The 22,060-nt window shown below is 47.5% G+C and overlaps 9 protein-coding genes across 9 annotated transcripts; 4 read left to right on the top strand and 5 right to left on the bottom strand.

Moving 5' to 3' along the window:
* Positions 1 to 3: 3 nt before the first annotated feature.
* Positions 4 to 3,039, bottom strand: HD556DRAFT_1321446 (P-loop containing nucleoside triphosphate hydrolase protein). Its single transcript, XM_041301346.1, has 10 exons — positions 2,780 to 3,039; positions 2,584 to 2,730; positions 2,078 to 2,533; positions 1,871 to 2,028; positions 1,644 to 1,816; positions 1,456 to 1,590; positions 941 to 1,408; positions 614 to 896; positions 485 to 564; positions 4 to 432 (listed from the first exon to the last, which is right to left on the bottom strand). Exons 1-10 carry the CDS (start codon positions 2,971 to 2,973, stop codon positions 82 to 84), a joined length of 2,445 nt encoding a protein of 814 aa, XP_041166823.1. The 5' UTR covers positions 2,974 to 3,039; the 3' UTR covers positions 4 to 81.
* A 304-nt stretch (positions 3,040 to 3,343) lies between these two features.
* Positions 3,344 to 5,020, top strand: HD556DRAFT_1321444 (vacuolar membrane protein-domain-containing protein). The gene is made up of 5 exons (XM_041301345.1): positions 3,344 to 3,535; positions 3,601 to 3,689; positions 3,750 to 3,892; positions 3,944 to 4,211; positions 4,262 to 5,020. Exons 1-5 carry the CDS (start codon positions 3,455 to 3,457, stop codon positions 4,869 to 4,871), a joined length of 1,191 nt encoding a protein of 396 aa, XP_041166822.1. The 5' UTR covers positions 3,344 to 3,454; the 3' UTR covers positions 4,872 to 5,020.
* HD556DRAFT_308396 (uncharacterized protein) lies at positions 5,020 to 7,540 on the top strand. Its single transcript, XM_041310222.1, has 7 exons — positions 5,020 to 5,380; positions 5,438 to 5,613; positions 5,668 to 6,153; positions 6,205 to 6,694; positions 6,744 to 6,971; positions 7,028 to 7,318; positions 7,370 to 7,540. Exons 1-7 carry the CDS (start codon positions 5,155 to 5,157, stop codon positions 7,396 to 7,398), a joined length of 1,926 nt encoding a protein of 641 aa, XP_041166821.1. The 5' UTR covers positions 5,020 to 5,154; the 3' UTR covers positions 7,399 to 7,540.
* A 42-nt stretch (positions 7,541 to 7,582) lies between these two features.
* Positions 7,583 to 9,245, bottom strand: HD556DRAFT_308450 (uncharacterized protein). The gene is made up of 3 exons (XM_041310223.1): positions 9,128 to 9,245; positions 8,686 to 9,067; positions 7,583 to 8,630 (listed from the first exon to the last, which is right to left on the bottom strand). Exons 2-3 carry the CDS (start codon positions 8,887 to 8,889, stop codon positions 7,683 to 7,685), a joined length of 1,152 nt encoding a protein of 383 aa, XP_041166820.1. The 5' UTR covers positions 8,890 to 9,067; positions 9,128 to 9,245; the 3' UTR covers positions 7,583 to 7,682.
* A 497-nt stretch (positions 9,246 to 9,742) lies between these two features.
* On the bottom strand, positions 9,743 to 10,428 carry HD556DRAFT_1321434 (uncharacterized protein). Its single transcript, XM_041301344.1, has 3 exons — positions 9,961 to 10,428; positions 9,877 to 9,915; positions 9,743 to 9,819 (listed from the first exon to the last, which is right to left on the bottom strand). The coding sequence occupies exons 1-3, from the start codon at positions 10,271 to 10,273 to the stop codon at positions 9,779 to 9,781; spliced, it is 393 nt and encodes a 130-aa protein (XP_041166819.1). The 5' UTR covers positions 10,274 to 10,428; the 3' UTR covers positions 9,743 to 9,778.
* A 583-nt stretch (positions 10,429 to 11,011) lies between these two features.
* HD556DRAFT_1321428 (uncharacterized protein) lies at positions 11,012 to 12,794 on the bottom strand. The gene is made up of 2 exons (XM_041301343.1): positions 12,270 to 12,794; positions 11,012 to 12,220 (listed from the first exon to the last, which is right to left on the bottom strand). Exons 1-2 carry the CDS (start codon positions 12,477 to 12,479, stop codon positions 11,267 to 11,269), a joined length of 1,164 nt encoding a protein of 387 aa, XP_041166818.1. The 5' UTR covers positions 12,480 to 12,794; the 3' UTR covers positions 11,012 to 11,266.
* Positions 12,795 to 12,950: 156 nt separating this feature from the next.
* HD556DRAFT_1321425 (uncharacterized protein) lies at positions 12,951 to 14,119 on the top strand. Its single transcript, XM_041301342.1, has 2 exons — positions 12,951 to 13,260; positions 13,317 to 14,119. The coding sequence occupies exons 1-2, from the start codon at positions 13,093 to 13,095 to the stop codon at positions 13,869 to 13,871; spliced, it is 723 nt and encodes a 240-aa protein (XP_041166817.1). The 5' UTR covers positions 12,951 to 13,092; the 3' UTR covers positions 13,872 to 14,119.
* Positions 14,120 to 16,886: 2,767 nt separating this feature from the next.
* Positions 16,887 to 17,649, top strand: HD556DRAFT_1436319 (uncharacterized protein; the record flags this gene model as incomplete). Its single annotated transcript, XM_041305550.1, has 2 exons — positions 16,887 to 17,045; positions 17,095 to 17,649. 2 exons carry the CDS (start codon positions 16,887 to 16,889, stop codon positions 17,647 to 17,649), a joined length of 714 nt encoding a protein of 237 aa, XP_041166816.1.
* A 1,109-nt stretch (positions 17,650 to 18,758) lies between these two features.
* HD556DRAFT_1321391 (peptidase S8/S53 domain-containing protein) lies at positions 18,759 to 21,473 on the bottom strand. Its single transcript, XM_041301341.1, has 10 exons — positions 20,713 to 21,473; positions 20,223 to 20,655; positions 19,998 to 20,170; positions 19,674 to 19,942; positions 19,543 to 19,618; positions 19,400 to 19,485; positions 19,334 to 19,343; positions 19,032 to 19,283; positions 18,954 to 18,975; positions 18,759 to 18,900 (listed from the first exon to the last, which is right to left on the bottom strand). Exons 1-10 carry the CDS (start codon positions 21,136 to 21,138, stop codon positions 18,839 to 18,841), a joined length of 1,809 nt encoding a protein of 602 aa, XP_041166815.1. The 5' UTR covers positions 21,139 to 21,473; the 3' UTR covers positions 18,759 to 18,838.
* Between the last annotated feature and the right edge of the window lie 587 nt (positions 21,474 to 22,060).

Raw genomic sequence — 22,060 nt, 5'->3', positions numbered from 1 at the left:
GCGTTTAAAAGTGATGCGTATGATGTCCAGATTGTATGTACTCTACAAATGATATCGATCCAACAGGTATGCGACCAGAATCTACGAATTTAGGTTGATGATCGCGCTCACGAGTCTCTCTCCAGCCCTCTCGGGTTCCTGCCTCGCCATCTCGATGATGCTCAAAAGCTTCTTGATGCCAACTTGCAAATGCAAGGCCGCATCCTCCTCCGCGTTGAGGTCAATAGCAAACCCTGCATCTGCAAGCATGCGCATTGTTTGTCGGAGCTCTTCTTCTGAAGAGAAGAGCTGCACTTCGCGTAGGACTCGTTCGAGTGACGAAAGGTTGGAAATCGGAGGTACGCGCAACTCAGAATCGAACACATCAGACAGGCCAAGCTCTGTGAGAAGGGGACGCAGCGAGGTTGTTGCTATCACGAGTAGACGTTTGTCCTGAGGACATGGGATTAGACACACTTCACATATATCTGACAGAAATGCGAACTTTGGGTGGTTTGCGAGCAATAAGGACAAGAAGCGTCTGCAAAACAGGATTCGAGAACCTGCTGCCGAGCGATGTCCACTCTGCCGGTTAAAGTCAGTGTAATGGATACAGCTTTATGAAAGATCCCACCTAGCAGTCGTTCAAGGTTGTCAACGACGATAACACTCAGTGGACTCTTATAGCTGTCGGTAAATGTTCTGGTGATGAACTGTATTTTCTGGGCTTCCGAAAATCCAACCATGCGATCAGGTGAAATGAGCTTGATGAACGGGAATTGGGAAGCCCAAGCAATGGATGCAGCCAGCACAGTTTTTCCTGACGAAGGGGGTCCGTGGAGCAGGATACTAACACGCGGTGTCCGTGTTGACCTGGCAACCTGGTTGACAAATAGCTTGCCTTTATCGAGGATTTCCTGAAAAACATCAGTACAACATATAGTGAAGACGCTTAGCATACCTCAACAATTGGGTCATGATGAATGATCCCATTCACAATAACATCCGTCAGTTCCTCTTCCGACACACCATACGCTGGCTTGATTTCCTCAAGTGCCTTGAGGAAATCACCATGATTGACTCTAAGCTTGTCGACGTCCTCCGAAATGCCTGCCATGGTGCCAACCTTGACATGGCGATTGAAGGCAAAACTGGTTGCACTCTTCACGAAGCCCTCGATCTCTGCGCCCGAATAGTTCTTCATCATGGCAGCGAGTTCACCCAGGTCAACATCAGCGTCCATCACATTATTGGTCCGCATTTTAGCAGTGTGAATGCGCAGGATCTGAAATCGTCCATGCTCATCCGGTAGGGAAATTTCCATATGTACTTCAAGACGTCCGGGACGCAGCAAGGCCTCGTCAATCATGTCGATACGATTTGTCATGCCGATGACGAGTATGTTGTTCAATTGATCGATACCATCCATCTGAGAGGAGTGAGAGATTGAGCTAGCAAGGAAATACTGTACATTACCTTTGACAAAAGCTGGTTGACCACGCTGTCACCGACGCCTGTTCCACTGTTCGTAGAACCACGTTGTTTGAAGATAGCATCCAGTTCGTCGAAGATGATAATATGAAGGCCACTCTCGTCTCCCTTTTCCTTGTACTGTTCATTGTTTCAGCACAAATGCGTAAGCGGGAACAGAAGCCATAACTAACCTCTTTCTCAGCATCCTCGAAAAGCTTCCGGACATTCTCCTCTGATGCACCAACGTACTTGTTTAGAATCTCAGGACCATTGACAATTTTGGGCTCCCGAGCATTCAGCATTTTTCCAATCTGACGGGCTATGAGGGTTTTACCAGTTCCTGGTGGACCGTGGAGAAGAATACCTTTCATATATGACATTAAACGTTTTTCAATTAGTGTTTTTAATGAAAACTTACCCTTGACATGCTGAATTCCAAGCTTCTCGACGAGCGCTGGAGGGAATACGCGTGACGCAAACGCACGACGGAAGATAGCACCGAATTCCTCGTCAAGACCACCGATACCCATCTCTTCGAATTTGAAATTGGGTGCGATGATAGCATTCGACGCAGCCCTAGACATGAATAATAAGTGGAGCCTAATCCTGAGGTTATAAGACTCACTTTTTCGCACTCGATTTAATCTTAATCATACTATCACTTGCCTTCATGATGGTGACGTCAGTCCTGTCCATCACGACACCCATCTCCATGTGTGGTTGTTTTCCGAGGCGGGAGTTGTTCTGCTGATTCGGGAGCTCTACCACGCTTATAGATGCAACAGTCATTTTGAGCTTCTCTCCTTTGAAGTCGAAAATGAGTATCTCGCCCGGGGCGAAGACAACACTATTGAAGATCTTGACGAAGTTGCGCGAGATCTCATCTGCAGAGTAAGGCTCTTGGTTTTCATTGCGATTTCGTATAAAGCCGACTTGAATATCGATGGATTCAAGAAATGGGGGTGCTTGAGGGATCGTGTCAATGGTGACGTCGTCGCCTGACAGAGATACACCTATCCATTGGCGCTGCGTGAGTCCGATGGCGACTGTGCCCGGTCTGATTGTTCCAGAAGCGTCATGGCTAAATCATGTTTAACATGACTTGAATCAGGTAGAGGATGCTGTACTAACCATGTTGTAAAGGGGTATTCCCTTTGCACGGAATCACGATCTATCTTGCGTACCAAAACCTGCGCACCATTTGGAAAGTCCGAGGGGCAAACAACCAAGCAGTTCCTGAGAGCAAGACCCTCGTTTGGCATAGTAACTACTGCGTAGCTATAAGTGTATTTAGCATGAGTAGACGTGTAGGGTAATTCAGACATACCTCATTCCAGGACCAGAACGTGACGGAGGGGGCTTGCGATCGTATGATCTTTTCTCGAAGAGAGACTGAGAAGGGTCGTTGTATTGTGTCTGTGGAGGAAGGTTACGTGCCATGGGCCTTGGAACAGATTCACGAGGAACACTTGAGTATGACGGGGAAGGCGATGGTTGGGAAGATCTGGAGAAAAAGGACATTATATGGTAGTTGTAGTGAATCCAAATATTAACCCAGTCGTGGCCGCAGCCGCAAACGGTAGAAGGTTGTTTGTGTTTGTTAAATTCTAAAGCTCTTGCCAAATAGTAATCAATATTAAACCCATCCCCGCAGCAAACAAACGCATTTGAAATGCTCAACCTGTCGATGCTGCAGCACAAACATATGACCTCGAATTATACGGCCTAAAGTATTAATTATACCTAAAAAAACAACGAGTGCATGGAGATGCCCACAAGTATTGTAGCTACCTAGTAAATTATATGCTCAAGCGGAGTCCCAGTTGTTTCATACATGTGAAGCTTATTATTACGAACCGAAATCTTGTTCTCACCAAAGTGAAGTTACCAAAATAGGGCATACCAGCTGAGAAGGAGAGGAGATGACTTGAGCTGCCATCACTGGCACGTCCAAGAAGTTCGCACACTTGCGAGCAGCCGCAGTCTTCCTTTTCAACCAGCCATGTTCTCTGTTGCACGTATTATCGACAATGATTTTCCGCTGGATCGACGTTCATGTCAATTGCTTGGTCCGACTGCTTTGGTAGGTCAAAACTCTTTCATAGAACACCGCACAGGAGAGGTTCACAATGTCACATCATCCATCAGGTTGTCCAGGCGCTCATGGGTGTCCTCGTAATACTTTCACTTGTGTATAAGAGGCATCGTGAACCACAGAAACGACCTTGGAGAATATGGTTCGTCCTCGTGGCTTACAGCGATGTAGGAGACCACTGAAACTTTCTACAATCACACAGGCTCTTTGATGTATCCAAGCAAATTGTTGGACAGATGTTTGTACACGGCGTCAACGTTCTGATTTCTAACCTTGGCTCACATCATAATGCCGGCAATGCCTGTACTTACTACTTTCTCAATGTTCTCATCGATACCACTCTTGGTGAATATCAATGGATCTCACTCTTACCTTCAATGCTCACCTTTTTCATAGGTGTTGCTATAATATACGTCGTGCACCATGGTCTCACATACCTCTTCGCAAAGAGATTCCGCCTCAAAGGTTACGAGTCGGGACAATATGGTTCCCCGCCGTCAATGTCGTATTGGGCGCGTCAAGCCGCAGTCTACGTTGTTGCGTTGACGACGATGAAAATGCTCGTTGTAGGGTTGTTTACAGTGTGGCCAGGGATATCGAAAGTGGGGGACTGGTTGCTTAGTTGGACTGCTATCGGTAACGGCGATGCCTTTCAAATTATATTGTGCGTTGTCCTTTCTTCATGGTTATAATGGTCTTATCATGCCTTCGTAGCGTCATGGGTCTCTTCCCTATCATCATGAACATCCTTCAATTCTGGCTCATCGATTCCATTGTTAAAGCCTCTTCAAGCTCAGTCGAATTTCTCACCAATTCACCCCGTATGTCTGATATGCATGATCGAGAACCGCTCTTTCGTGCGCCAGAAGACGGCGAGGACGATGCTCATTGCGATATAGAGAATCCTCGACTCCCTTACACAAGGATGTCAACTGGAGATGACGCAGAGACGATAGTTGTATCTGAAGAGTCCAAGGGAAAATACAGCGAAACCGCCTCTCCATCATCGATACCACACTCCACGTCTTCTCTGGTGCCGCACGATTATCCTCCAAGTGTTGGAAGTTTGTCGTCTCATAGCTCCCGCTCTCGGCACAAGTATAAGCGTTCTCCGCCATCTCCACTTGAGTTCCAAACGTCTCATATACCGGCAATCAATTCCCCCGATCCGCCTCGATCGCATTTAACAGATGTGGACCACAGCGCATTGGAAAGAGAGGATTGCGATGAACAAGTAGCGGATGAGGAGCGGGCTGGCAAACGGATAGAACAAACCAAGGGTATTGTCGATATGATTTGGCGCCGTACGCTTGGGAACTTGTGAAACATCGGTTTCCTTGTCATCACCCCACATTCGTTCATTCATCATGTATGATTTCCATTCCGCTGCACCACCCATTTGTATCATAAGTATGTTCGCGGATTAATATTACATAATATTAGAGCGTTTGCTCAACTTTTTGAGATATTTACACGCTCGCCTTACGTCAGGACGGTCAGGCGTGTCACACTGGCAGCAGAATTCCCCTCATACACGCGTCCCTTACTCGCTTCTCACCGTTTCTCGTGCAAACCTTGAACAGATAGATGTCATATCCCTAGAAATAATGGCCATAAACACATCATCAGCCTCTATAGAACCTACCTTACGACCAGATGGATCCACGAGTGGCAATTTCACCCTAGAAAACATCCTCGGCACGAACCATGAAGCAGTTGAACACCCACGACTCAAGGAAAAAGATTCAGGCGATGCTACCGAACCCGGTCATGGATGGGACGAAGAATCAGCTGTGAGGCCTGCTGCGGACGGGTTTTGCATGGAATGCGAAGGTGTGTGTTTGATAGGAAGTTATCGTATGGATGGGGTCGAACTTACCGCCTATATAGATCAGCCTGCTCAAGTTGTGTGCGATACATGCGCAGATAATTACTGTGAGGTGTGCTTTGCGGCGCAGCACCGGAAGGGGTCAAGAAAGAAGCACATTGCAAAGCCAATCCCAAGTAGCGCCAAGTCCAGGTCGGTGCAAAATGGTGTGGCGGAGGATGTCAAGAAAAATGGGGAGGTACGAATTTTTCGGCTTGACTGTGGTGGATCCGACACTTACTTCTGTACTCAGCAAGAAAACGATGTTGATATGGATGACTCTGATGAAGAACTCGACCGTATATCAATCGAAGCATCCAAGGCGCCCGTCTCTACCCAGTTACTAGGCGCCCAACCTACAATTGGATCCAAAGTCGGCGAGTGGTTCGTCGACCGTTCGAAATACATCCCTCTTCGACTCACGTACGGCGAGCGCAAGTACCTACGCCTCCTCGACGCTGCACTTCAGGTATCCGAGTACACAGATAAGATCGACACCCTGGGCTTTGGACTTTCGAAGCCGAAGCGTATCGTGCATCAGATTCGCGAGCTGTGTGCGATTCTATCAGGACTCGTCCTTGCCGCAGACTACAAGCAGGGCCAAGAATTGTTCACTGATCGCGATTTTCAGTCCAATGCGGACTTCTACCAGACTATCTTTGAGCTCGGTCGGAGACATAAAATCATGAACCCAGATAAAATGCGCACGACGTATGGAAAGTTGATCTATTTGTTACAGGTAAGCTCTGAACTTCACAGTCTCTGTCTATGCAAACACTGCTCTCCATAGGACAGCCAGTCCCCAGACGTTCGAGACATGCTCAGCTTTTCTTGCGTCAAACCCATTGTGTCTGTGTACACCGTTCTTGAAGAAAAAGATGCTCTCGACATGTTGCGAGATGATCTCATCATAGTTGCCACGCAGGAAATCTATTCTGAAGGACGCTCAAAAAGAGAAGTCCAGCGGGATATCAAAAATAAGGAGCGCGCGATTGAGACGCTCGCTTCGAAATACCAGCGCTCGGGGTTAAATCAGGACCAAGTTCGTCAATGCATATACAGCATCGGCGATAATCACGCTTTCTTGCGGACGAACCGAGATCCCTGCGAAAAGATGATCACGTACTTGAAGCAATACTTCCATCCAACGCAAGCAAAAGACAACAAGTCTAGCTTGGCAATACGAAGTGGCAAGCAGGGCGCAAGACTTAGTCACGATCATGCAAAACAATACGCGTATGTCCTACAGAGTCTTACCTTATGGCGGGAAATCCTGCATGGTTAGTCTCTGAAGGTGTTATTATTTGTCATGTTAATTCTGTTCGACAGACATGTTCCGGTTATGGTCGCTCGCTGAACAGGACTTACTTGCGGAGAACGTACCTTACCGGCTGAGGGATACCGGCCAAGGGCTAAATCGTGTGCAAGCAGCTCCCAAAACCTTCCGTATGATGCACACGATCCTACACCGTGCGCAACAAAGCGTGGGAACCTGGATTGGTTCGTCCGCCATCCACATGGGCGACCATAATGTGCCCAACGCACTCATGTTCATCGGTACGTTTTACTATCACAGCGCCGCCCGCGTCTTAATTTATACATGCTTCGTACAGATAAATATTCCCAGATCTACCGGATCCTACTGCCTATCTGTAATACCCTCTCACAGATACCCAGCCTTGCGGAAAAGCCTGCGCTACGCTCCTACATCGAGGATGACTTCGGCTCGATAGATAATTGTATGCGCGAGATCCTGTGCGATTTCTTCCAGCATGGCTTCGATGGTTCTGGAGCCGATAACTTCTTTGACGCGGGAAGCTGTATCGACGGCCGTTTGACCAGCGCATGGAATTGGTGTGCACAACTGGAAAAGAAGAGGTATTTCCCTGTGTTTTTACTCACAGGTATGCTTGTTATAAAACTTGATGACTGTTTGTAACTGACCGCCTGCACAGGATTTGTTGGATTCGATGGTGATTGGTAAGGGTTGGATATATGCTGTTCCATCTGATTGTTATCTGTTCTCGGTTAAGTACCGGTGATCTTTGACACCTTGCATGGCTACGCATTATGTGCGTCCCTAGGCCTGTCAATGTGCCCAAAAGTATATTGTTTCCCTCACCCTATGAGTATCATTGCAGTGCAGATCTCGATAGTTCATAAGTACCCAGATACAAATACATGTGATCAAAACATTTCTATGGTCCGGCCATTTCACTATTGAAAGAAAACCAGCTTTCAGGCCTCTCGTGATCATTCTGTGAATCATCATGTGGCCATGAACTCCACCCGCCTCAGAGCTGGCCAACCAGACACTTCAACAGCAGGGTAGTCGTCAACTTGAGTTGCACTGGGCAATGATAAATGAAGTTCCTCCAAGTGCTCGAAGTTCGGCATCAAAGGGAACAGCGCATCCATTATATCATGCGCCACGCCATCGTGATTATGGAGTACTGGCGAGCGGCTGATTGTGAGAGATAGCGACTGCAGTGATGAGCTGTACTTCTTTACGATGGTAGAGAATAACCGGCTGCAGTCTGTCAGTCGTGCGGGCCCACGACTGTGCTTGACAGTCAGCGAGCGGACACACGGACTAGAAACATTCGTGATGAAGGCTTCCGCAAGCGCAGGGGTGCCGCCTATCTCCAGCTTCTCCAGATGTGGAAAGAGGGATTGTGGAGTATCCCATATACAGCTAGTAGGAGGAAGCTCGATCTTGAGCTCGATCACGGGTGATTGCGAAAGCACACGACATAATGATCCAAGGACATTAGAGCTGATGAATGAGGATATCTCGGCGCTTCGCAAGTGTTTGAAATGCAGGGGTGGCGTGTCCAGGCGGTCACTGTTGTAGCTGTAGTCTTCGACGTGCAGATGTTTCAGGAAGGGTGCATCGCGCGCTGCGTGCGCAAGAGCAGTTTGGATACAGGAATCTTTGCAGTTGATGTATGCGGGGCCCGAAATTTGCAACCTTTGTAGTGTTTCGGGAAACAGCCGGATCCCGGGCTGTATAGGTTCCTGAAGCTGCATCGTTATGGATCGAAGGAAGGGGAAGACGTTAAAGTCTGCTCGGATGGTGGCCACACCTGCGAGGAAGTGCGAGGCGCCGCTGTATAAAATCCGCACACGCCTAGCATAAGCATCAAACGCTCGCCACTCATGCATAGGGGGACATTGAAAGCCTGCGATACTCTCTGCGCTGAACTGGTATTCCACCTGTAGGATGCGTCAAAATTATACCAGTCCAAACCCGCTCAAGAATAATACGTACCCAAAGTGTTAAAACTTTTGGGGGCAGAAGGGGAATGAAAGGACAGAAAAGGCTCATCCGTTTCCACAGGATATCCAAAGCTTGGTCTGAGAATGCCTTGCAACAACGTGCAAGACATGAAAGGGACTGCCTATCATCCTCTAGCTGGGATGTGATTTCTGAAAGAATCTCGGAAATGTAGAGAGCGCGAAAACTTGAGACCATGGCTAATCAGTCAAACTCTTATCATGTACTTGTTGGGAGGATAAGTTGGGGTTGGCGAGAAGTGAGGATGTGAGTTAATACAAGACCAGGTGTTTTTGATACTGGTACTATATCATGGGTGCGAGTGTCTCATATTGCTCGAGAGTGACGCTCACCCATTAGTAAAGTCCATGGATTCCTGTGAATACAATGAATGCAAGTGGACATCATGCTTCGCGGGAAGACAAGAATTTGTCACCTAGATGTAGTAAGCCATGGGCCTTTCTTGTGGGATCGTATAGTCAGCAGCACCACGCATGGTCAGCGGTATCGTCTCATAATAGCTTTTCTATGGTGGACGATAGGTTACGGTTCGATTTGCCGATTTGCCGCGACTTATTTTTGAATTCCGATCGATGTTTGTTTCAGTACTGTGAAATTTATTGATGTATACCTATAATTTACTTTCACCATGTTACGGTCCTGTCACAATCACACATCAGCGCTTCAGCGTGCACTCTACAGACATGCTACGTTCTCAAAACGTCTTCCAACCTGAATACCTTTGGCCAGAAGACTGGCCAGGGCCGGTATGTCATCCTTTAACTAATCAATCATGGTATCTTGACACATGTCAGGTTTGGTTACAGTATCTACACTTCGTCGACGTCATCGAAATCGAATGACCCACCATTTGCTCTTGTGACGCTGCGCTGTTGAAAGCATGCTGTCAGCGACTCGGCACGTCGTTTGAATAGGATTCGGAGAGAACAGAAGGAAGCATCAAGGATAAACATTTCTTCGTAAACGTCTCAAGGTACATGAATGTATTTTTGTTACATGAAGGCTTGCAATCCAAATGCATGACAAAACTTGTTACACTTGTGCTCTGACTTGAAGTTGTCAAACACTATAGTGCAGTTCCCATCACCGAAATTGTTCGCAAAATCGCTGAAAGTTGTGTAAGTCTAGAAGGACACTGCAAGGAGAAAATGTCGACAGACGAGCCTGTAATCACTTGACAATCGGTGAGAAGATCACCAGCACCTATACGCTGATCAGCAACCTTCTCCCCAGTAGCAGTAGAGTTACCTTGGAAATCCGAGAGGTAAACCATTGAATTGGTAAGCTGATATTGGACATGCTGTACGAAGCATAGGAATAGTCCAATGACTACTTCTCGGCCATGAAGGCTGTCAGCAGCAACAGCGGAATTGTTATTGATATACTTGATGAATCTGCCGTGGATCTTCTCCTCTACAAGATAGATAGCATCGAGGCTGCCATCAAGACCATCGGGGATAGCCAGCGCAGCACGAACAACACGAAGATGTGGTATAAGATCCACAACATCCTGGCTCACTTTACCAGTTTTCAGCATCTCATCAACAAACGTATACGCCATCCCAACCAAGGATCCACCCCAGTACAAGCATGATTGACTGGATGCAACGTATGATATATTGAAATTTTGTTCTCGAAGACAAGAAATGATTTCCGGGTTGGTGTAGCCACTTGCAACAAATCGTTCCACTAGCGGTCGTATAGCTTCATCCGAAGCTGCAACTTAGGCATTAAATATATGAGAGCTGCTAGCACTAGCATCAATGCACTTACGAGCAATAGCGTACCCATTTCTTCCTTGAGGGTTGGGCATCTAAGGAATGTGATAGGGCTATGTAAAAGGGATGCAAGTCAACAAGGTTCGCAGCAGTGGATACTCACTGCTTATAAGCCTAAACTGGACCACGGACGAAGCACAGATCACTCATTAGAAGCATACTTCATTCTTCTAACTGACTTACCGATGCTCCATTTGAACAATATATTGTAAAGGCATGAATTCATCTATCGTCTCTAAGACTGAGTCAGGCCAGGGTCGGTCCGTAATCAAATCTTAGAGCAGTCAAACTATGTCCATGTAAGTACACGGCCGTTTGTGACCTCTTGTGACGGGAATATTTGAGGTGTACCAAAGGTGTACTGACAAATAGTTCGCCAGTCTTCTGGCCAAAGGTATTCAGGTTGGAAGACGTTTTGAGAACGTAGCATGTCTGTAGAGTGCACGCTGAAGCGCTGATGTGTGATTGTGACAGGACCGTAACATGGTGAAAGTAAATTATAGGTATACATTAATAAATTTCACAGTACTGAAACAAACATCGATCGGAATTCAAAAATAAGTCGCGGCAAATCGGCAAATCGAACCGTAACCTATCGTCCACCATACATTTCCCCCTTGACGCGCACCGTTCTCACCAACACTCCCACACTGCCACAGTCTTCTCATGTTCTACACTCGCATTAACAGCAACCTAACACCTGATCAACACGTTATATATACTTCCTAAGATATACAGCACCGGGCGCCCCTTCAGCTCTTCCGCATCATAAAACACTATGCCGCTTGAAAGTCAAGAAGCTTGAGAGATGGCCATGTAGGAGACTCAAATGTGAGCTCAGGCGCTAGATGAACGTAGCGATTATGTGGCAATGACAGGTGTAGAGTCTCTAGTCGACTGAAGCTTGGTGCGAGTGCGTAAAAGGCATCGAGGACTGCTTGGGAAAGATCGTACGGATAGCCCGGGGTGGACGACTGACTGAGTGACAGCGAGAGTTGCTGAAGAGTATTGCTGTATTTATCCGCAATACGCGAAAGAAGTTGACGGTAATCCGCAACGCTTGCGGGTCCTCTTGTGTGGTGGATACTAAGCTCCTGAAGACCCTTGCTGGCAAGATGGAATATGAATTGTTCGGCAGAAGCCGGAGGACCACAAATTTTCAACGATTTTAGAGCGGGAAAGACAGGAGTTGAAATATTCCACTCCTTATTTGGGAGTGGTGGAAGCTCGAGTTTGAGTTGTGTAACAGGTGCTTCGGAAAGGATGTGACATAGAGACTGTAGGAGGGTGTAATCGAAAAATGCAGATATGTCGACAGCTCGGAGATGAGCAAAATGGAGAGGCGGCAGTGACGACTGAGCAACAGAATAGGTATAATCTTCGATTTGAAGATATTCTACCAACGGCGCATCGCGGGCTACGTGTGCGATGGCCATTTGTACGCGGTCATCTTCGCAGTGTACATATGCAGGTCCGGATATCTTCAAAGAGCGTAGCGAGTCTGGGAAGAGGTGGCCTTGCATATCAAGGGGCTCAATGAGTTGAAGAGACAGGGATCGTAGCAAAGGGAATAAAGTGGTTTCGGAGCGTATGCGGGCTACTATTTGGTGACCATGCGATCCAGAATATAGCCTGCGCACTTTGCGGGCGTAACTGTCAAATACCCTCCATTCTTCTTCAGGCGGGCACTGGAATTCGGCAAGGGTCACTTCGTCAAACTGACTGTGGTCCTAAAAGTTCTTGAGTATGACGTAATGGCTTCAATGATTGTATGCTCACCCATAAGAACTTCACGGTCGGCGGTAGGAGGGGAATGAATGGCGAGAAAGACCGGACTGAGGACCATAGTACACTCAGAGCAGGTTCTGAAAAAGCATGACAGCAACGAGCAAGACGTGCTAGCGCTTTCCTGTCATCCTGAAGGTGGTATGAGATAACAAACAATATCTCTGATATGTAGAGCGCATGAGGAGATGCCATTTGAGCCATGAGTACTGATGTTCAATTGCAGTTGTGCTTGATACAACTGAGCCATTTTATAAGAGCGAGAGCGGCCGGGATCCGCTTGTATGACACCTGCGTCAAGACGTAATTGATGCCAGTGGTAGTCCGCCGTGGATCTAGGCTATAGGAGTGAGATGGTGTAAATTTAAATATCGATAAAACGGTGCTACCCAAAGACATCCGCAGCATTGGTAAATGAAGAAGGCTGCCTCCGAGGGGCGCTTACGGCTTACGTTCAAGTTGAAAAGTACGGGGCCCCGGTCATGGTGTCCATGCCGAATACATTTTTTCATAGTCCGCTGCAGTATTTCCAACGGCAGTGTTGAGTGTTTTGCATGTATATAGCGGACTGTGAAAATTGCATACGGCATAACGGCAAATCCAACCCCAAAGATCCAGCATGATGGTATGTGCCTGACAGCCCCAAAAACTCGGGATCAGATCTTCCATCGATGTGGCACCTCGTGGCACTTCGAATTCTACGTCACGGCACGTAGCACTCTATTAATATCGTCCATCCGTGCAATCCCGTACATACGGTGTCGGTGCAGTACTAAAGTATCAAAGACATGCCACAAGTTACCCATTCAACTGGAACATGTCACTTCTCAAAATACCTCTGGTTCTCTCATCAGCTATCGCAGTCCAAGTAGCAGTCACTCCTCCTCATTCTGCATCCGACAAGGAGTTATATCATAATGGTCGGACCCTGATTCGTCTCCCATCTTATTTTCGTAAAATGAGATATCCCTCGCAAACTATAGCCGTTCGTCCGAATTCTGCGTATTTTTAGGAGATTTTCACTGAACAAGGTTCGCTCAGGGGTTGTACTGGGTGGGGGCAGTGGCTGAAATAACTGCCATCATAGCTCGCCACGTCGACTCCTCAAAAATACCATCAGTTTTGCGAACGGCATCCGAAGCTCTGACCACTCTCACAGATGTCCCTATTACTCCTTCTTTCCTTGTGGGCTCTAGCCTCGTGACTAGCGGTGGATTCATCCGCTGGCTCTGCTACCGAACCCTCGGTCGCTATTTCACGTTTCTACTCAGCGTACGCCAAGACCATCGACTTATCACCACCGGTCCTTACGCGATCGTCCGGCACCCTTCTTACACAGGAATGATGATGTTGTGCCTTGGAATCATCATTCTGCATGGCTCTCACAATTCATGGTTAAGGGCTTCTGGTGTATCAGCAAGGATCCCCGGAGTGTTACCGGTCGTCGCTGGAACTTCCATTTTTTGTACAGCGGTGAATTTCGCATTATGTTCAAGAATGAAGAGAGAAGATAGGATGATGCATTCTGCCTTCGGAGAAGAATGGGAAGCGTGGGCGAGAAATGTGAAGTATCGGATTATACCTGGCGTGTACTGAAGCCGTGTGTTGAATGTGACCACATCAAGCGTCTGTTTAAATTTCAATAGGCCCGAATGTCTTGTACCTTGGTACTTCGTGTATGATTAGTATTTGCAATTGGTTTGTGTGGCATACCAAGTGACTTGGAATCAAAATACAAATGGTTTGAAGCTGTACCCTCACCCAAGGGTATGTTACTTGGCTGAGACTGCGCGACAACTCACAGATATTTAGATGCGACCAACGATTCACTATATTGTGTAGTACAGCAACTGGCAGCCATGGGTCAATTATACGTGAGTATTAAAAAAGAGGTGGGCCGACAAACATCAAAGCATCCAAAAACATACAACGGTTGGCCGAGTGATCTCATCGGATGATCAAAAAAATCAGTAAGCGAGGGACCTGATGCTGAATAACTGCTCCATAGTATCCGCGTGCGAAGTACTATGGAGCCAAGTCAGCAGCGTCTGTAATTGTTACGAAAACGTGCCATCCATCGTGATTCCAGTGGGGAAGCTCAAGATTTGACATTTTAATAGTCTGCAAAGCTGGCTATTCGGATTGTGTATCTGAAATGTAACTATTGCTTGTGGGGGCTTGGAATCCGCCCAGCGTACTATGTGTGAATTATCCTGACCGAGGAGTAAAAGTTAAAGTTAAAGTTGGAACCAATGTCCACATCTGCTTTGTAAGAACATGTCGAGTCGGATGGTCTTTCGGACGTATACAACTGGTAGTGTTTTGTCGCTGCACTTATCACCGTGTCGTGTCTTGTGCGTCGTTGTTACAGAACCCTCACTTGTAAGAAGATGTTCCTTTGGTCATTGTTGCGAATCGATACCGGCGGTAACACAGCAAAAATGTTGGAGAGGACAAAAAGGGATACTCGTCAGTGATGACGGTCAAACTTGTGCACCAATTAGAAATCAGTACTTACTAAAATCAGACTATTCGTATGAGGATCTGGAAGCCTAGCCTAGGGCCACTGTCTGGAAGGGATATATTTGCAATGGCTTTACTCAGCCATCAAATAGAAGTAACACTTCCGCAGGAGAGTGGGTAAAGAAGATAAATATCGCCGCCACGAGGAAGCAACAAAGAGCGACGAACCTTCGCCGACAAGACGGAGGCTTGGATCATGATGGACACATGGAAATTTCATAAGAAGGATTTCGTCCGCGCCATGCATCATGCATCATGTCTCAGCTCTGCTCTCAGGCGGCAGCCTAAACCTAAACTTGCCGCAACTTCTAGAATTGACTAAAGTTACAAGTAAAAGTGCTGAGGGCTCAATATTTAACGTTTGACATCCAGGAATGCATAAGCATGATTGATGAGTGGATAACCGTGAGTCACTAGTGGCGAGAAAGAATGAGCTGCAAGTAGAGGTTGAACATATATGCGCACAAGAAACTACGCAAGGGCTTGGAGCAGCGCACAAACAAGTAGTTTCTCCGACAATATACCGGGGCCACTGCGCTTGGCTTTGTTTGGTCTGTTGTGGCTGTCGGATGCCGGGGGCTCACACCCACCTAGACTCTAGTTCTGGAACTTCTGGGCAAGACGAGTAACCGGTTCCTTCCGAACTCCTTCCCAGTTGACGGCGACTGATCTCCTGGATCTCTTGCGTGACAATTTTAGAGAGCCACGATGTCGAGATTCGAGAAGGCTGTCGACGTTGCCCCGAGCAAGATCAAGGGAATCTCTATTTACGCGTGGCATTGATGTCGTGATGTCCATGCAGCTCGCTCGCCATACACAAGGTATGCATGTCCTTGCCCACCACAGTGGCGAAGGCATATGAGAATTGGTGGATATCAAAATACGCGGCGGTGACTTCGAAGCCGTCGAGCTTTGGTGCGGCGTTCCCACTGACCAGATCCATGAAGCTCGACAACTTCTAGATCAATTCTAGATCCTTAGTAATGGGAGATTCCAAGGTCTTTCACAGCTGGCAGACAGCGCAGCGCAGGCGCAACTCGGAGTTCAATCCGTGTTCTCACTGTGTTGTAAGGATACCTGCAGATGTGATTGGCTTTCTGTGTTTCACTGCCACCCATCCAACATCTCGTGCATCCGAGTCTCACGTTCAATTCTGGGCTTGAAGGCTTACACGTCCCCACGAACTTTTTACACGTTGTGAGCAACAGGTCGATCGAGACCTTGTTTTATCACTTTCACATGCATATCCATGCTCGTACCCCTCAGATGATTGATATACAGGAATTAATTTGTTCCTCGTCAGCAAACGTCCAAAGTTAGCTACAGTTGCTGGCAATACCTTCCGGGAGTGAGTGTTTTCATATTGCGCTCATATGAACAGTTCAGGCTTAACTATGAGCAGGGACGTTGAGTCAAACACTGCGCTATGCAAGAATCTCCGATTTGATACCAAGATCTTCGCTAATCGGCCTGCCAAGAGCCCCATGTCCGAGTCAGACTCATGTAAGGATCGTATATCCTCTACGCGCCGATCCAGTATCTCCAAACAAGACGTGAAACCGTCCTCGTGTCTCATCGATGCGAAGAGTAAAACTCTTCGCATCCGAAACACGCTGGGGTGGTAACCCTCCAACGGGGGTAGTGCAGGTGGGTATTTTCCACCATTTGCAAAGCTTAGTCAGTAGAGCCTCCGGGCGAGGTGATCATCATTAGGTTGTCACCAGCTTCCGTCTGCCAGGCACATTGCCAGCTACGTCATGCTAACGCGGATACATCCCTCTTATTTCTTTGTTCCTTATTCTCTCCATTCTCTTATTGTTTCACTACTCATACGGCCCGCACGACAAAACTTTAAACATATCGACCAATTAGACTCGCGTGGAAGAATCAAAGTTGTCAACTCAATTGTCACCTGTTGTAAATACGGTATATCCGCTCCAATCACATTGGGTAGGAACCTCCGTGCTGCCTCAAGACTGGTCAGTGACAACGCATATACTGGCAGGTAACTTGTTAAATTACCCGCCCTGCCGTACTCCGCGATGGATTCTATAAAAGTAACCAAAGGGTCAAGGGTTCTTTATGAAAATGTCCCTCCTCAAAATCCCACTCATTCTTTCGTCTGCTGTCGCTGTGCACGTAGCGCTCACTCCCCCGCACGCCCCATCGAAGAGCGAGGTCGTTCATGATACCTTCAATGAGTGGGTCATCATCCAGCACGTTAGATACGGGCTCCCGATCTCAAAGGTACCTGTTTACGATTGTCCACAATCCTCTTTGATGGAACTACGCCCAGATAGTTTACTGGGGTATTTCCTTGGCAGAAATAGCTCTCATCATGTCTCGTATGACGGACCTCAAAACACTTCCTAGCGTGGTGCAAAGCACAATCGGTCCATTTCTTCCAAGAATCCAGGACGTGCCAATCACTCGTCCTTTCATTCTCGGTACCGCACTTGTTGCCTCAGCGGGATACCTCCGCTGGTCGTGTTTTCGGACCCTTGGTCATTTCTTCACATTCGAGCTTACTGCTCGCAAGGGTCACCAGCTTGTCACGAGTGGACCATATTCGATCGTACGCCATCCCTCCTACGCAGCTGCTATTTTGCAGTATATCGGTGTAGCGGTCTTGCACGGATCTGCGACCTCGTGGGTTAGACAATCAGGGGTCTTAGATCTCCCTGGAGTGAAACTAGTTCTCCTGGCATGGTTGTTGGAGAGAACGATTACTGTGACAAGCCTCGTGCGCAGGATCAATCAAGAGGAAGAGGTCGTGAAGTCAATGTTCGGAGACGAATGGCAGAGGTGGGCAAATGCGGTTAGGTACCGCATCATACCCGGCATCTACTAAACTCAATCCCCACTGTGTCGTGAAGGCCTATTATGATAATATGCAACATTTTCAACGAATCTTTTGTAGCTCTCCGATCATATCACATATTCTTTCACAAATTTGACCCATCATAGATTCGTATCTCCTCTACATGGATCCGATTTTACTGATTTTTAGGATGATGTAGTGTGGTGTCGGAGCAAACCCAATCAAACTCAGGGTCTACCCCCCGGATCCACAATTTGGTCATGTCCTGTCACGCCTCAACACAGTAGCAGCATAGTCGACTTTCACTCTCTGAAACCATCGAACTCAAAGTGCGCGCATCGCGAAAGGCTCGAAAACGGTGAATACAGCAGTATATTGAGTATCGCAGTTCAATAATACTGACAGTGACAATCACTGTAATCACACTGATCATTCTAGTGTCGCTGATAGGCTGCTGAATAGAATTAATTCTCTGCATAGTCTGCACTAGGTGTCGCCGACTCGGAAATTCGTATTACCACGACTTGCTGGTGCAAATGAGGGTTTGCACAAAGATTGCGCTTTAACAGGGGGCTCAAAACCGATTGGCAGCAGCTGGCCGGTTTAACGTGCCATACCATACCCTTCGTCGGCGTGCGCAGAACCTCGCACGACCTCATTTTATCACGGCTACTTACCGGATAGCGGCCGTAATGTTGACCTCGCGAGCGATATCTTCGGCCTTTGTTTGGTTTACCTCCCTGTGGTGTGGTGAATATTGGAGAGAATGATGCAACACGATGTGACAGGAAACTGACATATGTGAGACTCGAGCAGAGGATAGATGTCGTGTTGAACCACCCGTATACCGCAACATCTGAGAATATTTTGTTCTACTTGTGTGAATCACCATTTCTACTAGGTACTCTGCATATGCCTGAATTTGTTCAATGTCAATCGAGCACGAGGTTGAATTGTAATGAACTTTGCAATCATTGACATGATGGTGGATGCACGATTTCTCACTGGTGTCCACACTGTGTGAAGCAACGTTTAGTTGCTTACAAGCTGCGGTCCACGATTGTAGGGGGAAACACTACGTGCACTTTCCTGTAATGACTTTTAGTCATTGACTTCAGCGGATGGCCTCTCTCGTAATGGTACCGTTGTAACCTTAACTTATTCATGGTGTACACAGCATAGATAAGTACATCATAGATGATTTATTCATCTACTATATTTAGGGCATGCTCAAGACCAGTCCCAACAATTTCTCGAAGTTGGGTGTCCCAAAGCCTGAAACTGCAGGTATTGTCAGCGAAATAGGAAATCACTTGCCAAATGCATGCACTCACCAGGATCCCAGCCAGTCGTGGCCTGCGCACGGGCATCAGATCAGTGTCACGACTTGAGAGCATGCAGATATGACATACATTGAAGCCCTCAGTTCCACATCCTGGGTTGTGGCCCATGGTGATATCATTTAGCGCGCTGTACCCAGCGGAGTACAAGAAAGGGTTCAGGAAGCCGAGAGGGGATTTGAAGGCAGTAAGGCGTGCGTCATTCAGCATGGATACGAACGAGGCAAATGTGGGTGAAGAACAGGATGTGCCGTCAACGGGTATCGTCTGGCCCTGGTAGACAACAAGGAAGTTCACTCCCTGGGCTGACACATCGGGATAGGCCTGTATGGATGTTAGCATTCAGATCTTCACACGCTGAAGAGGTCACTTACACGCCCTTCGCTGCAGATAAACGACTCGATTAATGTACACCAATAGGAGTAGCTCAATGCACTTACGGAGCGTAGAGACCCTCGTAGGTACCAGGAGCGAGTTTTGTTAGGTACTCCGAGACAGCAACTTCTTGGTAGGCTGGACGAACAAACTATGGGAGTGTGTTGGCATTCCAGTAGGTGTCAATCATAGCTGTCAAATTCCTCACATAGTTACTGAAGCCACCACCGGAAAAGGATACAGCAGTCTCTGGGATATTGATAGTGGCGCCCACGGCCGTGACACTTTATTCGATTTTTAGTTGTTATACTCCTCTCCTCGATCACCAAGATCACTCACTATGGACAGGAAGCGGGAAAAGCGGGCAAGAATTTCGTGACGTTGAGCCCGTCATTGGAGTAGCACATCTGTGTGGCAGGGTTGGGATCGCCATCACCAACACCAGAATCACCAGAGGAGAACAAGACAGAAACTCCACGAGCACCGAGAACTGCCATCCCAGCGCAGACACGGGCTGCATAGGTGAACGGGACAGTTTGCTCATCGTCACCATAACTGGTAGAGATTGTTTGAGGAAGTTCTGGCTGCGAAAGAACGTAGTCGAGCCACTGGGGTCATAGACATCAGCACATTAGAAGTTAGATTATAGTGGCCCAAGCTTACGTATGAGTATGGCTCGTTCGTGTCAGTCGGCGTGAGCACATCAGGGTCAAAAGGGGGCTCGCCAGCAGTCGAGTAAAACGTTCCAGGAGTGGGCCATGTGAGTCCAAAGCCAAATTGAGTGTCAAGGTTAGCTTCAACGCCTGCTGCCGCATAGGACTGATTGTTCAATCCACCTGTGGAACAAATCAGTAACATAGCTACCGAGCTTTGAGTGCAGCATAGTACCGTTAACGGAAACGAAAGTGTAGTTTGAACCGTAAGCAGATGGGTTTTCAAGCTGGAAGAATTGTTGGAGGTCCATGTTGTTGGCATACTGGTCCAGGTAAGCAGTGAGACCCATCTTGTTGCCGTTCGTAGCAGACGTGTTGTAAGCTACTGAATTATATAACTGCTTTAAGCATGAAATCGTGATCGAGCTGTTGCAGCTTGCATCAACCTGATTGCCTGCAGGTCCTGTGATCGTTCCACTAGATGTGCTCAAGACTGGAGGTTGCACCTGGTTAGCCCAGTGCAACGTGCTCTTGAACGCCTTGAAGCGAGCGAACATGGTCGTTGGCTGTATAAGGTCAACATGATCATGCAAGATCTCTGGGAGACTGTAGCTCGTGGTGCGGACAATGCTCTCTCCGGTCTCAGCGTGCTTATAAACAGAATAAGTCTAGACATCCAGGAGTCAATGGACTGTAATCTCTGGAGACGATATTATTTTGCTCACGGTATCCAGCATTTCTTCGGCAAGGCTGACTGGGACACGAATAGTGACCCAATCGTTTGCAGACGAACGAAGGAGACTTTCTTCTGCTAGACCGTATGAAGCAAGCCATTCGTTGACAATGTCCAAAGATTCAGGATGGGGAGCCATGAGAGCATCAGTCTCTTCCTTGGACAAGTGCGCCCCATAACGTGAGTGACTAGGGTCGCTCACCTCCCAGAGGTGCTGCTCGAGCTCCGGGAACTTGGGCTGAGGTAAAGCGATCTTAAGCTCAAGCATATGGTGCTTGGGCGCAGAAGTATGCCTGGACCATCCGCGGGGTGGACCATGAATGCTCTCTTTCACCTTGTGCTGGCAGCCCTTGAAGGGTGTTGCTGCACTAGCGAGAGCAGCCACAAAGGGGAGCCCGAGCAGAGAGATGAGTCTCATCGTCAGTACGGGAGATGCTTGCACTCACGAGAACCTGACAGATTGTTATATGCGATAATTTTGGCGATCCCGTGTGACGTTAGCCGATTCCCCAAATGATCATGCTCTCAACTCGGATCCTCAGAGCTCAGTCCGCATGCATTGCTGAGAAAATCGGTTTGATCCACATGCAAGTCTCCCCGTGGTACTGATTTGATTGGACGACTGGCCCATCAGGCCATTGACCGTGATAAGATAACTGTGATATAGTACCCATTTCAAGCTGGCAAGTTGCAGTCAGAACGGCCGAGAGGCTTGCGGGATGAGTTCTGCCCTGTGAATTGAACTTCTTAATGACCAGGCTTGCGAATGGCGCCACCGGTACCTGTAATTATATAAGACATTCTCAAGCTGTCAAATATTTCTCTCCATAGTTACTGGGCGATTATTCGTACGTAGAGCACAAATACCGCGGGATACAAGCGGAATAGAACAGAAAAAAAAAGACAGAAGTTCATGCTATACTTCCCACGATTCAATAGCCGCATCAGAGAACTGATGATGATCATGATGCGGCCATAGTGATGCGTTCTTCATTTCAGTTCTATTGACCTTCTGATAAACTTATGACAATGCAAGCGGGGGATGAGTGTCACGGTATGTGTTTTTGTCTACTGATTGTCTACTTCCAACGTTCAACGAGCAGCGAGCTGCGTCGTGCCGCCTCGGCATATTCTAATCTCAGCGCGCACTGCTGTTCGTCACAAGTGCTCGTCAATCAGAACTCATTTCAATTATTTCTATCCATCATATTCGTAAGCAACATGCTACTCAGCAACGGTTTATGTCGTCAGTTCATTTTTTTGAGCATGCAGGATGAAATGAACTGTGATAAACTGTCAAGTAAGGTTTGTGTGGCGTTCTGTCGCGGAGAGTAAAACAT

Source organism: Suillus plorans (assembly GCF_016647745.1).
Source record: "Suillus plorans strain S12 chromosome Unknown HD556scaffold_2, whole genome shotgun sequence".
In the NCBI taxonomy this organism is placed as follows: domain Eukaryota; kingdom Fungi; phylum Basidiomycota; class Agaricomycetes; order Boletales; family Suillaceae; genus Suillus; species Suillus plorans.
The sequence above is the reverse complement of the archived record's forward strand: the minus strand, read 5'-3'. Positions and strand labels throughout refer to the sequence as shown.

Excerpts from the sequence above, each read along its gene's own strand:
- HD556DRAFT_1321444 (XM_041301345.1), top strand. The coding sequence starts at position 3,455 with ATGTTCTCTGTTGCACGTATTATCGACAATGATTTTCCGCTGGATCGA. Across the intron at positions 3,690-3,749 it reads AAACGACCTTGGAGAATATG|GCTCTTTGATGTATCCAAGC; the intron begins GTTCGTCCTCGT and ends ACAATCACACAG. Across the intron at positions 4,212-4,261 it reads GATGCCTTTCAAATTATATT|CGTCATGGGTCTCTTCCCTA; the intron begins GTGCGTTGTCCT and ends ATGCCTTCGTAG.
- HD556DRAFT_1321428 (XM_041301343.1), bottom strand. The coding sequence starts at position 12,479 with ATGGCTCAAATGGCATCTCCTCATGCGCTCTACATATCAGAGATATTG. Across the intron at positions 12,221-12,269 it reads CGACCGTGAAGTTCTTATGG|GACCACAGTCAGTTTGACGA; the intron begins GTGAGCATACAA and ends AAGAACTTTTAG.
- HD556DRAFT_308396 (XM_041310222.1), top strand. The coding sequence starts at position 5,155 with ATGGCCATAAACACATCATCAGCCTCTATAGAACCTACCTTACGACCA. Across the intron at positions 6,695-6,743 it reads ATGGCGGGAAATCCTGCATG|ACATGTTCCGGTTATGGTCG; the intron begins GTTAGTCTCTGA and ends TCTGTTCGACAG. Across the intron at positions 6,972-7,027 it reads CAACGCACTCATGTTCATCG|ATAAATATTCCCAGATCTAC; the intron begins GTACGTTTTACT and ends TGCTTCGTACAG.
- HD556DRAFT_308450 (XM_041310223.1), bottom strand. The coding sequence starts at position 8,889 with ATGGTCTCAAGTTTTCGCGCTCTCTACATTTCCGAGATTCTTTCAGAA. Across the intron at positions 8,631-8,685 it reads CAAAAGTTTTAACACTTTGG|GTGGAATACCAGTTCAGCGC; the intron begins GTACGTATTATT and ends CGCATCCTACAG.
- HD556DRAFT_1321391 (XM_041301341.1), bottom strand. The coding sequence starts at position 21,138 with ATGAGACTCATCTCTCTGCTCGGGCTCCCCTTTGTGGCTGCTCTCGCT. Across the intron at positions 20,656-20,712 it reads CCGAAGAAATGCTGGATACC|ACTTATTCTGTTTATAAGCA; the intron begins GTGAGCAAAATA and ends CTGGATGTCTAG. Across the intron at positions 20,171-20,222 it reads CACTTTCGTTTCCGTTAACG|GTGGATTGAACAATCAGTCC; the intron begins GTACTATGCTGC and ends TTTGTTCCACAG.
- HD556DRAFT_1321434 (XM_041301344.1), bottom strand. The coding sequence starts at position 10,273 with ATGGCGTATACGTTTGTTGATGAGATGCTGAAAACTGGTAAAGTGAGC. Across the intron at positions 9,916-9,960 it reads TTACCTCTCGGATTTCCAAG|GTGCTGGTGATCTTCTCACC; the intron begins GTAACTCTACTG and ends ATCAGCGTATAG. Across the intron at positions 9,820-9,876 it reads CGATTGTCAAGTGATTACAG|CGATTTTGCGAACAATTTCG; the intron begins GCTCGTCTGTCG and ends CACAACTTTCAG.
- HD556DRAFT_1321425 (XM_041301342.1), top strand. The coding sequence starts at position 13,093 with ATGTCACTTCTCAAAATACCTCTGGTTCTCTCATCAGCTATCGCAGTC. Across the intron at positions 13,261-13,316 it reads ATCCCTCGCAAACTATAGCC|GGGTTGTACTGGGTGGGGGC; the intron begins GTTCGTCCGAAT and ends AGGTTCGCTCAG.
- HD556DRAFT_1321446 (XM_041301346.1), bottom strand. The coding sequence starts at position 2,973 with ATGTCCTTTTTCTCCAGATCTTCCCAACCATCGCCTTCCCCGTCATAC. Across the intron at positions 2,731-2,779 it reads CGTTCTGGTCCTGGAATGAG|CTACGCAGTAGTTACTATGC; the intron begins GTATGTCTGAAT and ends ATACACTTATAG. Across the intron at positions 897-940 it reads ATCATGACCCAATTGTTGAG|GAAATCCTCGATAAAGGCAA; the intron begins GTATGCTAAGCG and ends GATGTTTTTCAG.